This window comes from Mycteria americana, chromosome 1 (genome assembly GCF_035582795.1).
Source record: "Mycteria americana isolate JAX WOST 10 ecotype Jacksonville Zoo and Gardens chromosome 1, USCA_MyAme_1.0, whole genome shotgun sequence".
Taxonomy (NCBI): domain Eukaryota; kingdom Metazoa; phylum Chordata; class Aves; order Ciconiiformes; family Ciconiidae; genus Mycteria; species Mycteria americana.
In genome coordinates, this window is record NC_134365.1 from 80,702,350 (window position 1) to 80,718,830 (window position 16,481).

General features: G+C 43.4%; 1 protein-coding gene across 4 annotated transcripts in view; it reads left to right on the plus strand.

The window, feature by feature from the left end:
• The window catches only part of ETV6 (ETS variant transcription factor 6), a 144,579-nt gene extending 128,878 nt beyond the window's left edge, over positions 1-15,701 (plus strand). For all 4 annotated transcript variants that reach the window (XM_075507841.1, XM_075507824.1, XM_075507834.1 and 1 more), the window contains 3 exons: positions 8,849-8,991; positions 11,811-11,911; positions 15,239-15,701. In XM_075507841.1, coding sequence (XP_075363956.1) covers positions 8,849-8,991; positions 11,811-11,911; positions 15,239-15,344 — 350 coding nt within the window. In that variant the 3' untranslated portion in view covers positions 15,345-15,701. The remainder of the gene's footprint in view (positions 1-8,848; positions 8,992-11,810; positions 11,912-15,238) is intronic.
• Positions 15,702-16,481: the final 780 nt, after the last annotated feature.

Below are 16,481 nucleotides of genomic sequence, written 5' to 3' on the forward strand. Positions count from 1 at the left end.
CATGTAACCATGCTAACCATCCTGCATAGGATGTACTTAGGAATGGTGAACAGGTCGATTTGATTGTAGAGATATTAATTTACATCAGTAGTTCTACTCGTTTAAGAGACCATGATGGATTAAATAACACTCGTTGTTGGCCTGTATTTTTGGTCACATACGGTCCAACTTCAGAAATTTGTGGGGATAGAGTTTTCTTATCCTTTCCAATCGGGGCAGATGTTGTTGTATTAGGCTCAGTAATGTCTGTTTTGAATTTAAATCATAGGCTACGGTGAGCCCTGAGGCAGACTACAAAAACAGGTGGTACTAAGGTAAAATTATACCAACAGTCCAATTTTTCAGAGGCGCGAAGTTTCGTATCTTTTGCTATTGTGTTCTACCTCTTAATGTTGTTGATGACTCCACCACTTTGGACATTGACTTTAAGTTTATGGAAGACATTGAGACATCTGAGGCACATACAGACATTGCCAGTACACAATACACAAAAGAAATGCCTTTTATTTTCAAGTTAGAAGATTACCAGGATGCAGTTATCATTCCACGGTATCGAAATTTTGATCAGCCTCATTGAGTCTATGGAGCTGATATATACACTGATCTTACTCTACTCAGTAAATTCCCTTCTCCTGAATATGAAACTTTTGCTAAATATTATAAAACAAAGTATAATCTTGGCCTGACCAATCTCAACCAACCACTGCTGGATGTGGACCACACATCTTCAAGAATTAATCTTTTGACTCCTCGCCATTGGAATCAGAAGGGGAAAGCACTTCCACTAAGCAGTGCTGAGAAGAGGAAAGCAAAGTGGGCAAGTTTGCAGAATAAGCAGATACTGGTTCCAGAGCTCTGTGCTATACATCCTAGTCCAGCATCATCGTGGAGAAAAGCAGTTTGCCTTCCCAGCATACTTTATCACCTGCACTGCCCTTTGACAGCAGAGGAACTAAGAGCTCCAACAGCCACTGATGCTGGTGTAAGGGTTAAATCACTTCCTGCAGATTTCAGGTATCCTAACTTGGACTTCAGATGGAAAAAGTCTATTGACAGCAAATCCTTCATCTCTGTTCCTAACTCCTCTTTAAGTAGAGAATGAAAATTACTGTAAGCACAGCACAATTGTAGTCCCTGAAAATGCTGTACAACAATAGAATAGAGGTGCTAATAGAACCTCTTCTGCTTTATTTAGTGCTTGCCATACTGCCACTGCCACTTCCCCCACCTTCTCAGGGGAAGTTCCTCCAATCAGAATATCATCTATGTAATGGTACAGTTTCACATCTTGGGGGATCGAGACTGTAAAAGTTCAGCAAGTGCAGCATGAGCAATTTTGGGTGAATGTTGATACCGCTGTGGGAGTCTGTTAAAGGTATGTTGTATTCCCTCCCAAGTGAAAGCAAACTTCTCTTTATCCTCCTCCTTCAAGGGAACCATAAAGAACATATCTTTTACATCTAGCACCACCATCCATGGCTGCGCAGCTGCTTGCAAAGTAGCTGTTAAGTTTGCAATGTTTGGCACAGCAGCGGTTAGCGGGGCTGTATTAGCGCCGATAATCAATTGTTAAACGCCACCTCCCGTCTGGTTTCCGAACTGGCCGGGCAGGTGAGTTATATGGGGAGTGGGTTCTGGAGATAATTTGTCATTTCTCCAAATCAGCCATGACTTCAGAAATTCTATCTCGTGCCGCAGCAGAAATCAGATATTGCGGTACGTTAGTAATTTTTGACTAGGGGAGGGTAGGGGCTGCACGAAGTGCACGCACTGGAGCCTCACGATTTCTCCTGGGGTTGGGATCAATGTTTGAGCCAAAGGACCACACGCTGCCATTTGGCAGGTGCCAGGTTCATCCGTTTAAAACATCGAAACCTAAAATATTTTCATGATGATCTTTAATTGCAAAGCGAGTAGTCGACATGCGCTTCTCACCCAGGAGCCATAAATGGACCTTGGCAGTTTGGCACACAACACTCACTCCCTTCACAACGGTAATCTTAACTCCTTGCCGTCCAGATCGCGTGCCCAGCTTCTTGGCATCTTGTTGTGTTAGCATTGAAATTTGTACTCCCATATCTATTAAAAACTTCACCAATTGTCCTTGAGGACCAACTGGAATTAAAATGTATGGGCCATCATCACTTACCCACTGATAAACCTCCACTTTCTGGACAGGCAGGCCCAACTGCCTTCTGGACACTACTCATTTTTTGACTTCATGCCCTGCAGTTCTTCCCTAAGGAGGAGAAAGGGGTTGTCTCCCTTTCTGGGGACTGGCCCCGAAGGAGTTGAAATATGCTCCTTTCTTTCACTGTTATCTGTTCACTGTTTCTGGAATGCTTCAGTCAGACTCAAGATAATGCCAGTAGGCTGAACTTGAGTCCCAGCTCTGGGAGTGGCTAGGGCTAATGTATTCCTCATTTGCAGCTCTTCAGCAGCTTCCCAATTATGCCAATTGTTATGAGCCCATTCTTCTGAGAAGTTGGGACTCGGATTCACTCCATTCCTCCGTAAACAATCGGTTGTACTACTTGTACTACTTGCCTTCTTGCCGACTACACCAATTTGTTGCAGATGGAGTGAGAGTGCACTTTAGTCATAAGAGAGAAGCAACAATATACTTTATTGATATAAAACAGCGAGTTAACAAGGTTCAGTGGTAAATGCAACAGTGGTTTAACAAGATTCGATGGCAAGGTACATTTGATCATTTACTGCATAGAGGACACGGTCAGACAAAACTGTCAGGAAGACCCTCCCGTTGAGTCATGAGGTCCAGAAAGGACCCGCTTGCTTTCTAAACTCCTTCTCAGAGAGGAGTCTAGGTGTGGCTGGATCCAGTCCTAGTCCCAGGCTTGGTCAACGGTTTATAGAATCATAGAATAATTTAGGTTGAAAAAGACCTTTAGGATCATCGAGTCTAAAGCATTATATATGCACAATGAATCTTTTATATCACTTAGCTAAGATTTCAAAGTTTTGCATGCTATTAGTCACTTACTGAGGATCTGCTGCAGCAAGGAATGTCTCAACCTCGAGGAGTAACCTTGAGAGGCGTCCCTACTCAAGGGGAGATCCTGGCGTGCAGCCCTCTGCCATGCAGGAGAGCTCAACGGGCCCTGGGCTGTCCACTATTTAAGGAGTAAGAGGACTGACTTATAGTCATATTCGCATATCAGCAAGATGTCAGGGTCCCTGCTCTGGACAGCCCTTGGCTACTGTGTTGCCATCCGTCCCCAAAGTGCAGCATAAGCTGGATGCAGCCATCAGGACCCCCACTGGTGGTTAGCGCTTATGCGGGGTGGGGGGGAGCACGCCATCACACTAGCCAAGCAACAGCCAGGAGACTGAGTGGGCAGGCAGCCCCCCTTTACTCTAGCTCTGCCAGCCTTGGAACTGTACGATGCATGGCTCTTATTAGCAGATGTGTGAAACTGCTGCCTCATGCACATGTAGGGCAGTGCTTACGGGGGACATTTTAAGAGTCAGCTAAGTACTCTACACCTTATCACTACCTTGTGCATAACTATAAAAATCCCTCTAGAAGCATTAACTGCAGGAAGAAAGTTGTAGCCATGCCTCTCCATTTGAAGGTACAGTTTGCCCTAATTCCCAGCTAATTACGTAGTTCAGTCTTGCCCAGCAGTACAGCTGAGAAAATAGTGGGACATGGAAATGCCTGCTTTCAGGAGCCCTACCAGATTGCTGGACCTGTTCATCACTTTGGCTAGGTTGTTTGATACCGCATCGCCTTAAAGCCTCTCAGTCCCAGCTCTCTCCACAATTAAATCCCTTTACCTTCAGATTGTACAAAGTTCAACCATCTGAGTTCACTGTAAAAAAAAAAAGTACATATGTGTGTTAGGGGGAAATGATGTTTCCTTGTGCTACAGAGATATAGTTACTTTCTAAGTAAGTTTATTTTAGCCAAAAGGCAGGAAATTGCAGCACGCCCAAACAATTTAGGTACCAGCCCTGACTCGACTTCCCTATTGAATCTCTCACACTTTTAAACTTGCTGGGCCTCAGCAGCATCTGTGTGCTTTCTTGCCATTGCTCACTAGCCAACACACACCCTGTGGAGAGTCCCCCTATGTGACTGCTCCTTTTTGAGGCCTTCTGACAGCCAAGGAAGTGATTTAGTCTTCATGGAGTCATTCACACCATCCAGACTTTCCTCAAACAAGTGATTTACACTTAGAAAACAATCATCCACATACAAGTCCCTCTCCCAGTTTCTCCATCCTTCCTGAAAATACATGTAACAGCTTTGACCTTCCTGGAGGATGCTACTTTCTGTATTGTCTTCACCAGCCTTCTGTGGAGGTGTCTCTTTTCCCAGTGGAGAAGCTCCTTTTAATAGCATTTTCCAGCATTGCCTCTTCTTGGGTTTTCACAAGTTTCATAGGCTGCAGTTTACTCCAGATAGGCTCTACTATACTCCAAATTCATTACACTCGCCAGGAGTTATCAGGTAGTCTTTGACCTGTAGTCGTAATTGTCCTATTAAAGATGGTCTCTACTGGCCTAATAATTTAGTTGATTATTTAGTTGCTATGCCTCTGTCAGTCAGGGAGACCCCTCCAGAACCTCGTATGTTTTTACTGTGCAATCTGTGGAGAAAGATACCCAGGGTGTAAATCATTCATGGTTAAAAACAAACAAACAAAAAACCCGAGTGCTTATGCTCAAATATCTAAAGGTCTCCTATATGAAACTTGAGAGAAGGCAAACTGATTTAGGTACTCTGCAAACAGAGCTCATACATTGAACTAAATTGTGCTGCCAAGCATCAGCTGGTCCATGATAACTGACAGTGTGCACACTCATAGCTCTCAGCAGCGGTGAGAAGAAAGGCAGTGAGCCTAAATCTTTTCTACTGGTGTTTAAAGCTAATGCTTTTTATTTCTTATTTGAAGTGGCCTGAGACACAGTTGCCACAGTTGCATTGATTGCATGCCAGCTCATTAAATTATTGCAACTCAGTCATATATCTAAATTTGCTGATAGACAAGTGTAGCTTTTGAAGATGAGTTTTTAAGTGGTCGTAGGAGCCAAGCAGAATTTTCAAGAATTTTCAGTTTTCTTGTTGAAACAGAGATTTAGAGGTCTAAGATACTTGGGTGGCTGGGTTTTTTTGCAAATTCCACCAGCCTACTAAATACCTCTGCAAGTCTGAACAGCTCAGTCAGTTTAGAGTATGGGATGGGGCCCTTGATCACTTGGGACTTTTCTTGTGAAGATCTCAAGATGCAGATCTGAGTTCTTCTCATTTGTGGAATATTTATATTCAAGCTTAGCCTGAATCCATTCTAAAAATTAAGTGAACAACAAAAAACAAATCTGCACTTGAATCCTACCTCTTCTCAGAGTCTGAAGCTCTGTTGTTAGTCCAATAATTTGCCACCCAGATATCTTGGGCTGAATTTTTTTGTGCTTTCTTGTTTTTGTGAAGGAGGGGGGCACAGTGTGTATGTGCGTGTGGGAAGTAATGGTAGCCAATGGAAAATAACCAAAGCCATTAGATTCGACTAGAATTTACTTGCTAGCTGCACTGAGGTGAATGTGCAGCCCTGGCACAGTGTGATGCACTTTGCATGTTCAATTCCAGTCAGCTGTCAAGGAGACATCAGCTCCTTGAAACTCTTCCAGGGGCCACTGTAGAGAGGATATTAGGATAGAGGATATACTCCCCTAATCAGTGAGAGTTGTATTTATACACTTGGAAATTTTCTAGAGCATAGTTACTCATGAAAAATAACATTGCGTATTGCAAGTAATGAGGTGAAAGTAAAGTTTAGGGTAAATCATATCTCTGCAGAACTGTAAATATTAGCTATAAGTTACTATAATCAGCGGGTGTCTGCCCTGGGCTGCATGTTGAAGAATATGACAGAGCCTGACATTGACTTGTGTCTGCGGGAGCGCCATCCCTCCAGCTGACCCCAAAGAGGGCCACTCCTTTCAGGACTAGCAGTAATGGCACAAGCAAAACCAAATGACTGACATTGGGATGCTGAATTCCTGCAGCGCTCTCCCAGTGGGGCCGTATGCCAACCAACCACCTCAGCAAACTTCCAGCACAGTCCAAAAGCTCTGGTTCAACAACAGACCCACACGTTCTTCATCTCTTCCGTCAGGTTTCTAATAAATTCCTGCCTTGGCCAAAAAGTGTCTCTTTTTTCCTTGACAAATATCAGCTAAGTTAATGTTTTCCGATTTGAAACTGCTCCCACCAAGACAGGCTTGTCTTGCAGATGAGGTGGGGCCAGCCTGAGCCCACCACAGGTGTTTAGCCCAGTACTGCCCACTGATGGTTGTGGTGAATGATTCACCACTGACCTAGGGAATCATATCACCTTTACAGTGATTTTAATGAAGGACTGGGCAGAAAGAAAGCATGGAGATCTTCCAGCAAAGCTGATCTAAAACAGTGAATTCAGCATGAATAGTTGACATAGACTACGGAGGTTTTGTTGTTAAAGTTATCACAGATTACTCAGGATGATGAAAAAAATGGTGGTTTTTGGAACGCAGTAGTATTGCCAACTCTGATCAACTGGTAAAATATACCCTGGGGAGTCAGACCTAGAGGAATCAAAGGAAAAGGAAAATTAAAAAAAGTTGGTTAAAGTTTTTGCTGGGTATTTTTTTTTTTAATTAAGATTCTTGCACTAAAAAATCATTTTCTATACAGTCTTTCATTGAAAGAGTTCAAGAATGAATTGCATGCATGTCAAGGAACCACTTAGGTGGCCCTTACTACGCTATTACCTGAGCACCTCCCACATTATTAAAAGGCACAAACCAGTAGAGTAATATAATCTCCCTTCCCTTGTTCCTTATAAATGAAGTCTAGAAAACGTTTTTTCCAAGATGTGCATGTCTAAGAGACTAAGTGTGTGTGTGTGTGTGTGTGTGAAAAATTATTGATGGAAAAGTGATGGAAGAACTGGGTTTTGTGAATTTGAGTCTGAGACTTTCACGCTCTTCTCCAGACCTCCCACATAGTCTAGGGGAAGTCACTTGTCCCCAGAGCTGCACAAGGGGTTAGCTGCAGTAGTGTTTGGCATCGCAGCGTTTAACTGCAGCCAGCTACCTGCTTGGTATCTGCAGCGGCTGGGCTACGTATGCAACTTGGGGTGGGGGGACAGGGAAAGGAAGGCTTCTCTGCATCCGCGTGCCAAGAAGGGACTCGTCTAGGCTGGTCATTGGCAAATGCATGCGGAGGAGAATTATTTTCTGTCCTGGTCCCAGCTGCAGGTACCTTATCCTGGGTGACAGGGAGGAAGCTATCACTGAACAACATTCTCATCCATGAATGAAAAAAATGGAAATTGGTTTCATTTTTTAAGTTAAAACCCAGAAACATTTCCAACAGGAATGGACATTTTTCTGTGAAAAATGTTAATGAAAATAAGGTTTTTCCAAGCAAAAAAATCTGACTGCCTCTTTCCTTTCACATTCCTTCTCTTGTAGATGTCATGGATGAGGTGACCATCGGGGTAGGTTTCAGCTAGAATGGAAACCTGCAATTTTTGCCAGATGTCATCTCTTCAAAACGCACTGCTTTGTTCTCCATAGGACTGGTAGGGAGAGTCTATAGTAAGGGCACTGGCAAACTAAGCTCTGGTTTTAGAGGCAGTGCAGGTTTCAGAGATACTCTCTACAGTTCAAAAATGGGAAATACCATCAATAATGTTAATACCTCTAACCATTTCAGATGTGCTCATTAAATGTGTTATTCATATCCCTTTTCAAAAAGCATTTTATATTCTCACACTGAACATGTCATCATCCCCATTGTAACACATACCAACCCCAGACAGACAGGAATAGAATGACAGGCTGACAAGAATCCATTTTGGCACCTAGAAGCTAGATGCCTTTGGTTGCCTGCCCTTTAACCACTCTAACAAGCCATCTCAGAGGTTGCTTTTGTTTTCAAAGGAAAATGCAACTATACAGCCATCTGAGGGATCTGGACAGTTGAGCTATAAAAACACTGTTGTTTCTGACAGCAGCAGAACCCCCAGCTCTGTGCGATTCGCTTTCCATATTTCATAGTTGCCAGTTATTATGCTGTGCTGCGCACACACACGTTGCAAGCAGGAAGTAGGAGCAGCTCAGCTCTTGGCTTCCCCAGTCTCAAGAGACTGCCATGAAACTGAAAAACACTAAACTAAAACCTAAGTATCTGTTAGACCTTTAATTAGCGACCTGAGGAGTGTTTGCCAAGAGGAAATTTGAATTAAATTATCCAAATAGAAAGTATTTAACCTCTCAATAGCACTCAAGTAATTATAATACTTGGGGGTTTTTTCAAGAACCTTAAAAAATAAAACAAAAAGCAAATTCAAAAATGGTAGAAGGTGTCAGTTTTATATCACATGGAGTGTACAAAGGAAAGCTGTACCATTGCCCATGCTTTAGACCCCTCATGTTAGCACAGAAAGGGGCAGCATCAAGCAGAGAGCAGGTTGCAGGATTCTTGATTTCCCCACTGAAACAGCCAGCAACAGTATCAGGGCCAACGGTGGTAGTTTTATGTGCATCACTACAACAATAAACACACAACTAAGATCAGCAGGTCGTCTGACGCAGCTATTAATGTGATAAAGATGCTCGGTCAGTGTCAGAAGGACTAGGACGCATGAGAAGAGGCTGTATATTTCAGTACATTTTGCAAATATCAGTCGATACCAACCAAGCTATTTGCATTTGAGATTGCAGCAGCTGTTTCAGCGCTGATCCCAACTGTCCTTTCACTACACATCCACCCAAAAGTTTCCAGAATTAATCCCAAGGAAAAAAAGTCAATGTTTTCTTGCTCCTCTCTTCACAGACTGTAGGTTGCTTTGGGATTATGTTTATCAGCTGCTTTCTGACAGCCGGTACGAAAATTTCATCCGATGGGAAGATAAGGAATCCAAAATATTTCGGATAGTGGATCCCAACGGGCTGGCCCGGCTGTGGGGAAACCACAAGGTAAGGAAGCAATGCAATTTTTCTCCTACGGCACTTCACCTCTTGTAACATCACAGGATTCACTTACAAACAGGGGAAAAAGGAAGAAAGCATGTGCATATAAACTACTGCTGGAAAGTTGTAATATTTCATTCTACACACATTAGAAATATAAAGCATCCAGCCTCAAGCACTAAAACCTATCCTTCATATAGAGAACCTGTTGGTTTGGTTTAAAGGCATTTAGTTATAAATGTATTTAATTATAAAATTGCAAGGAGTGCAAGAATTAACGGTCCTTCTCTCTCAAGGCATCTCATTTCTTCCTGAAACCTGATGCTAAGGATGTTCTGGTTAGATGTGGTCTACAAGGAGCTGTATACTACATCTCGGCAGGAGCTTTCTGTCTGCGTTCTTGTCTGCACCAACATTCAGATTTCACACGCTGTCCTGTGACAGACACCAAATGCTGCAGGATTATGTGTTTCCTTTTAAGAGGGTAATTCTGGTTTGTTCTCTGGCAGGCAGTTACTGATTTTTGCAGTTTGGGGTTGAGTATGTACAGATATATCTATATGAGTATATGCATATGAGTATATGAGTAGTCAGCGTGGATTTACAAAAGGGAAATCATGCTTGACCACCCTGATAGCCATCTATGATGAAATGATTAGCTCAGTGGATGCAGGGAGAACAGTGGCTGTAGCTTATCTTGACTTCAGAAAGGCTTTTGAGACTGTCTCCCATAATATCCTCATAGACAAACTAATGAAGTATGGCCTAGACAAGAATACAGTGAGGTACATTAAAAACTGGCTGAACTGCTGGGCTGAAAAGGTTGTGATCAACGGCACAAAATCCAGTCAGTGGTGATGTTACCCTGGGGATTGATTCTGGAGCCAATACTGTTTAACATCTTCATTAATGACCTGGACAATGGGACAGAGCGCACCCTCAGCAAGTTCTCAGACAATACAAAACTGAGAGGAGTGGCTGATAGACCAGAGGGTTGTGCTGCCATCCAGAGGGACCTGGACATGGTGGAGAAATGAGCTAATGGGAATTTCATGAAACTTAACAAGGGGCAATGTAAAGTCCCCCACCTGCGCAGGAATGACCTGGGGAGGTGTGAGACTTTACATTTCCCCTTGTTATGTTTCATGAGACCCCAGGTGTGGGACTGTTTTACTAGGAAGGTGGTCAGACACTGGAGCAGGTTGCCCAGAGGAAACAGTGGAGTCTCCATTCTTGGAGATGTTCAAAACCCAGCTGGACACAGTCCTGAGCAACTGTCTATGTTTGACCCTGCTTTGAGCAGAGGGACTGGTGATCTCCAGAGGTGCCTTCCAATCTCAACTATTCTGTGATTCTGTATATGAGTATACATAGCTTATAATCTTGATAAGGTCAAGGTTTTCTCATGTGACTCATTGCTTAGTGTCTTAGACTCTCTGTCTTAGAGGTCTGGGCTGCAACACTGGGAATGGAGAGTTCTGCCCTTACCCAACCTCCATGCTAATAATCGGGCCTTGCCATCATGTCTCATGCTGAGTGTCTAAAACTGAAGCTACTTCAGACCACTAGCCACTTGGGAAACACAGTAGCCTTTTAGCGTGTAAGAAATGGAAAAAGCACACATGGTATTTCAGGGGGCTTCCCAATGCGCGGCGTCTAGATTTTGCAGGGAAAACATTGTCATTGTTAGTGTTTAATTGCCACAGGAGTTCTTTATGTGGCCTCCCTTAGCAGAGCTGTTGTGGTCAGGGCAAGCAGAGAAGGTCTGCTTTTAGGGGACATTTTAGACAGGCAGATCAGTCTCATTTACTAAAGCCAGGTCAACACTACAGACTTCTGCCTGATCTTGGATGGACAAAGCTGTGCCAAGCCAAACTCCTAACATGGAGGCTTACAGAGCAAAAGCATGCTTCTACTAGTTTGGCATGTTTTGCCCATGGCAAGGCGGCTGCTTTATACTCGTGCAAACATGGCTTTGCCAGTATATTTGTCTCTCCGCTGGGGGTTTCTTTGCCAGCATAGTAACCAGTACTTCTTGTACCAGAAAAATGCTCTTCATGTAGACATAGCCTAAGGGATTGATCCTGCTATCCCAAGTCAGTACTATGGGGGCTGCCCACATACAGCTCTGCCAGTGTCCATCACTTCTGCCTTGTGACACTCAGCTTCAGCAGGGCCATAACTCAGTCACCCCACGGTGCTCTGGCTATGGCCTTTGGGGTCAGCACCTCCCAAAACGAAGGGGAGGCTCTGTCATAGAAGCAGGTGTACAACCCAATGGGCTTCTTGATTTACACGTGTATAACAAGAGGAGAAACCGGCTCTCAATCTCCACAGTGCTCTGTAAGCATTAACTAGTTAATGGAGGGGAATCCCAGAGGAACAGCGCTCTTAGCAGGGATTGCTGACAGATTCAGTCTATTAGCCACTGTTCTTATGCTTTTACAAAAGGTGGTTTCATTAAGAACAGGCCTGTCACATCCCACTTGGCATGAGCATCTCCCTCCATCTAATGTCTCCTCTTGTGGTTGATGAAGCCTTTTGTTACCTGTGATCCAAGAAACTGTAGAAAAACCTCACTTGGAATTTTTGTTAGACTTTCTTGCTTAAATTGCCCTGTATGAAAAGAGACCCATAAAAATTTGGTGATGAGGGCTGGAGGGGCAGGCTGGGCCTGCAAACAGCAGAAAAGTGGAACATGTAATTTCTTGAACTGAGTTGGTTACTTTAGCTAACTGTGATAGTTCTGCAACTCCTTTTGGGTCTTAGGAAGGTTTTAATGAATCATCTCACCATGTTTTTCCTTTTACTTTTGAAAAAACCAGAACAGAACAAATATGACTTATGAGAAAATGTCCAGAGCCCTACGCCACTACTACAAACTAAATATTATCCGGAAGGAGCCAGGACAAAGGCTTTTGTTCAGGTAATTTTTTCTTTTCCTTGCCATTCCTTTCTACAGACAATTAGTTTTTGAAGATGGAGGATGGAATTGTGTGTGGGATACTTCACTGCCACAGCTATAACACAGGTGACAATGGGCATATATTTGTAAAAGCTGTCTAGACCAGTGCTTCCCAGCTTTCAAGGCAACTGCACCAGTTCACGAAAATACGGGCCTGTTTCAGTGATCAGTGGAGTCAATAGAAGTCTTCTCGCTTGCTTCAAGCAGGCTGCGCCATTGTTTAAGACCTTAGCTAAACGATTTATGATCTCAGCCAAACTGCTGGAAAACCCACTCAAAATTCACTTCTCGGACACATCCGCCAGTGAAAGCTAAGCAGGGATCAGTGCATTTTTCTCAAGTGCATCACGGAAGAGAAGTGCTGATGACCATGTCTTCAGCAGTGCTGCCTTCAAGGAAGGAGGGACCTGCAAGAGCTGTTCATAAAACCTAACACATCAAATTGGATGCTAAAACCAAGAATTTAGGAAATAGTGCCTGAAACAGCATAAAGCAGGGAGTTACATGTACAAACTTGAGCGCGGCTGGCAGAGAGCGAGAGCACTCCAGTTCTTTTCAGAGAAGACCAGCGAATCCTAGTGCGTACGTCTGACCCACAGAGCACTGAACTCAGACCAAAGACTGCTTTGATGTCAGCGGTCTGGATCTAGTAATGTGCTTGGAAATGATATCAATAGGAAGGCAGTCTTGGAGTTTGTTTTCTTAAATAGCTAACAGAACTGCATTAGCACTCAAACTATCTACAGCTGAAAAGGTTTCTGTGGAATGTCTTGTTTATGTCAGCTCTTAGAAGGAGACTTAGATGGGGGAAGGAGAGTGAAGGGAAGAAGGAATCACAGGCAAAATCAACTGCGTGATTTTAATTTCTTTTGTGGAGAGTTAAAACAAGGTTGCTCCATCAGCAGCAGTACCAAGGAAGGCAGCCTGGATTGCTGTGGCCTTGTGTGAAGACTGCGCTGCCCCAGGGGAATTCTGTGATGCTGAACAGTGTATGTGCTTATTTTGGAGCCTCTCCTTTGGTGGGGGCACAAACAAAACAGGTGTCCGTCTCTTCTCAACCAGGCTGCGTATTTTCTCAAAACTGTAGAAACGTAAATACCCTTGGAGACCTCAGTTCCTCTGTCAGACTTGCCCAAAATTGACCAACAGATTCAAAGGTCACCAGGGAGCATAAAACATGAGCATATAAACCTCATTTCCTTCAGAAACTGGAAAAAAAAACAACAAAGCATTTTTTGCACAATTCCCAATAAAAACTTATTGATGTTGTTTTCTTAGACCTATTTATATCTGAAGAGAAAAAGAAGAACAGCTGCAAAAAATCAAGCCATTAATGTGCCTTTCTTGGCTATTTCTCGCAAGCACAGAAATAATAGGAAATGTGACTTTATAAGTAACATGCAGGGAGTTGTCATCTGCAGATATCTGTACAGAGCTTTAAGTAAAATGGAGTCAGAGAAGGGATTTCTAATAGGTTGCCGGAGCGTCTTCTGCAGCAAAAGAGGTCACAGATAGTTTCTTCATTAGCTTGTAGTTCTGGGTTGTTTTTTTAAAATTTAATCAAACGCTATTACAAATACCCATGCTTTGAGTTTCTTGACATGACTTAAAACACAGACCAGAAAGAATATCCAAAGTACTGCACTACAGTTCACATCAGCCCATTTCCCACATGGTTTAGGAAGCAGAGCAGACAGAAGGTAGGGAGGGCAGTGGGATCACTCTCTGTTTTGATTTCATCCTCACGCCAGATCAACAAGACAAGCACAGGGTTTAAATCAGGGCACAGTCTGGCCCATAGGCTTTGGTGCGTTTTCACTGTGTAGCCAGGGACTGATTCACCACTTCTGTATGCTAGTTCTTCACCACCGTAACACCATTTAGATCAGCAGCATTCTTCCAGCATACAAATGGGAGTGACACAGCAGTGAGTCACAGCCCTCTTTTTTTTTTTCCTAAATGCATAAGTGCACATGATTTCCAAAATTAGAAGGGGTGGCAAAAGGTTAGTTCCAGGCTGTGCTATGCATTTGCTGAGAGACTCCAGATTTTTCAGACGCAAAGCCCTCAGCTTTATAACCTCAGAGGCAGAAGAGGAGGCAAGTCTTGCCCATGAGCTTCAGCAGTGATTTTTCTGGGTCAGTGATAGTAACGAGGCTCCTGTCAGTTGGTTTTGTTTTCACTGGGCCAAGTATAGTGAGCATATCATCAACCTGAAATAAAATCAGCTCCTCTGATTAACACATTTTGTACTGCTGAATGTTAGCCAGTACATCGTTAATGAAAGACTGTGAAATTTTGTAACACTTCCAGCATAAACATCTTTCATCCTAATTTCTCCGGAAGTACTTATGAGTTAGGAGTGATTTGTTTTTAAACTAGGATTTCATCCTTCCTGTGCCACTCTCTCTTCCTACGCCATTAAATTCAGAAAGAAAAAGCAGAGCTTTTCCGTGCTATCTCTGTGCAGTAGTACACAAAAGCATCCTGGCAAAGATCAAGGCTGCAGGCTTGATCTGCAGGCTGGTGGATGTCCTTTCCCATTTCCTACTGCTGCCATGCCTCCCCAGAGACAGTTTCTGTTTCTAGCCCCCTGCAGACTTACTGCATCAAGACATTAGTGCTGGGAGCCATGGCATTCATTTACAGAGGTTACTGCTTCGTTGCAATTACGCTTGCTACAATCACACAGGAAGACACTGTCTTTGCTCACAGTTCCTTAGCCCAAAAGCTTTTTCTTTCAGGGCTTTTTCCATTTCCCAGAACTTGTTCTGACTTGGTCCTTGGCTTTTTCTACCACTGTTCCTTTGGTATTTCATATTCCTCTTCACTCACCTACTCGCAAGCCTGCACAAACCAGTGGCCCTCTGCCTCTCCACGCCTTGCAAGTGCTTTTGCTTTGAAATGTGCTGGCCATAAAGGTCTTTAATGCTTCTGTCACCAGACACCATAAATGAGTGTACCTGTGGCATACTATCATCTTACATGACAACAGCAAACAATATGAGGGAGAAGAAGTAAATATCATTCTTTGGAAAAGACTATGGGGTTTCGTTCAAATTTGGACTTTCAAGGAGCAGGGGTAAATGCCTGTGATTGTTTTGGTTTCCTTTCCACGTAAGGTGGAGGGAAGACACCAGTAGGCTGGGGAGAAGCTGGGAAATACTAAGTCATTGGGAGGATACAGCAAAGATGATTTTGGAAGCTGTAGAGCTCAGGGGCCTCGGCATCTTGATGAAGGTAAAAGCTGAGACCACTGGGAAATCCGCTTGTTTCTCTGTTTTGCAGGTTCATGAAGACCCCAGATGAGATTATGAGTGGCCGAACAGACCGCCTTGAGCACCTTGAATCCCAGGAACTGGATGAACAAATATACCAAGAAGATGAGTGCTGAAGGGAACTGGTGCACCGCCTCTGTGGGTCCATGTGGGTCTCTGTGGGAGAAACATCTGCCCAGATGGCTGGCACAGTTTGGGAGGGGAAGCAACAACACAGAAGCAGTACTCGGGGTCGCTGCTTAGCTTGAAGACCACGCAGGACCTGAAGCACCTTAACAAAACAAACTAACAGGCAGAAGTGGTGCTGGCAGAAAAGTAAAGGGGAGAAAGCCTGGACTTATGCACTACTTCACTGTTCCTACAAAGTCTCCCTTGAGTTCGTTCTTTCTTTTTTGGTTTGTTTCAGTTTTGGGGGGTTTTTTGTTGGTTTTTTTTCCCTAATAAACATGCAGTTTGACTTTCCTTATCTCACATAGGACAAGACGTCAGATTATGCTTTTTTTTTTTTTTTTGGAAGGCTTTCCTATGGAAATAGAGCACTCTTATTTTCTGTGCAAGTCTTATGACATAACACCGCATAAAACAATAGCAACACAGAAGGGATTTGCTGAAGGGTTCCAGTTTGCTTGGATCAATTTACATGTGCTGCCACTGGGAAATGTGTTGAAGCTACCAAAAGAATTAACCACACATACCTGTCAAATGAAGAGGAGTCACCCTTCACGTGTAGGCTGGGATATCATCCCAGAATAGCTTGGGCTCACAACAAGTACTGCGAGTGGCTATTAACTGCTGGAACATGGACCAAAACCAATCACCTAAGTGCTCCGGGGAGGAGAAAAATAAATGTGACAAACCTCTGCAATAGGCTGATGTTGACATTTTCCCTCCCTCTAGCAAAGAAGTGATAGAATGGAGTGGGGGGGAAGGAGGGCGGGGACAAATGCATATATATATATATGTATATATAGAAACATTTCATATATATATGTATATATATGTAACCCCCACAATATATCCACAATGCAGAATTTAAGCTCAAAGCTTTCTATAAAAAAGCAAAGGCTGAAGCATCTGTAATTACAAAAGGGAGGGGTGTTTCTTATACCTTCTAGCAATTTGGGGGTGAAAGGTGAAAGACTGTTCCTTACATCCCAGGGGGAAAGCAAAGGGACCCATCACATGGTTTGTATTACTCAGAAACCTCTCCAGGATCATTTTGTGCTGCTGGAGAGGTAGGTGATTCACCAATC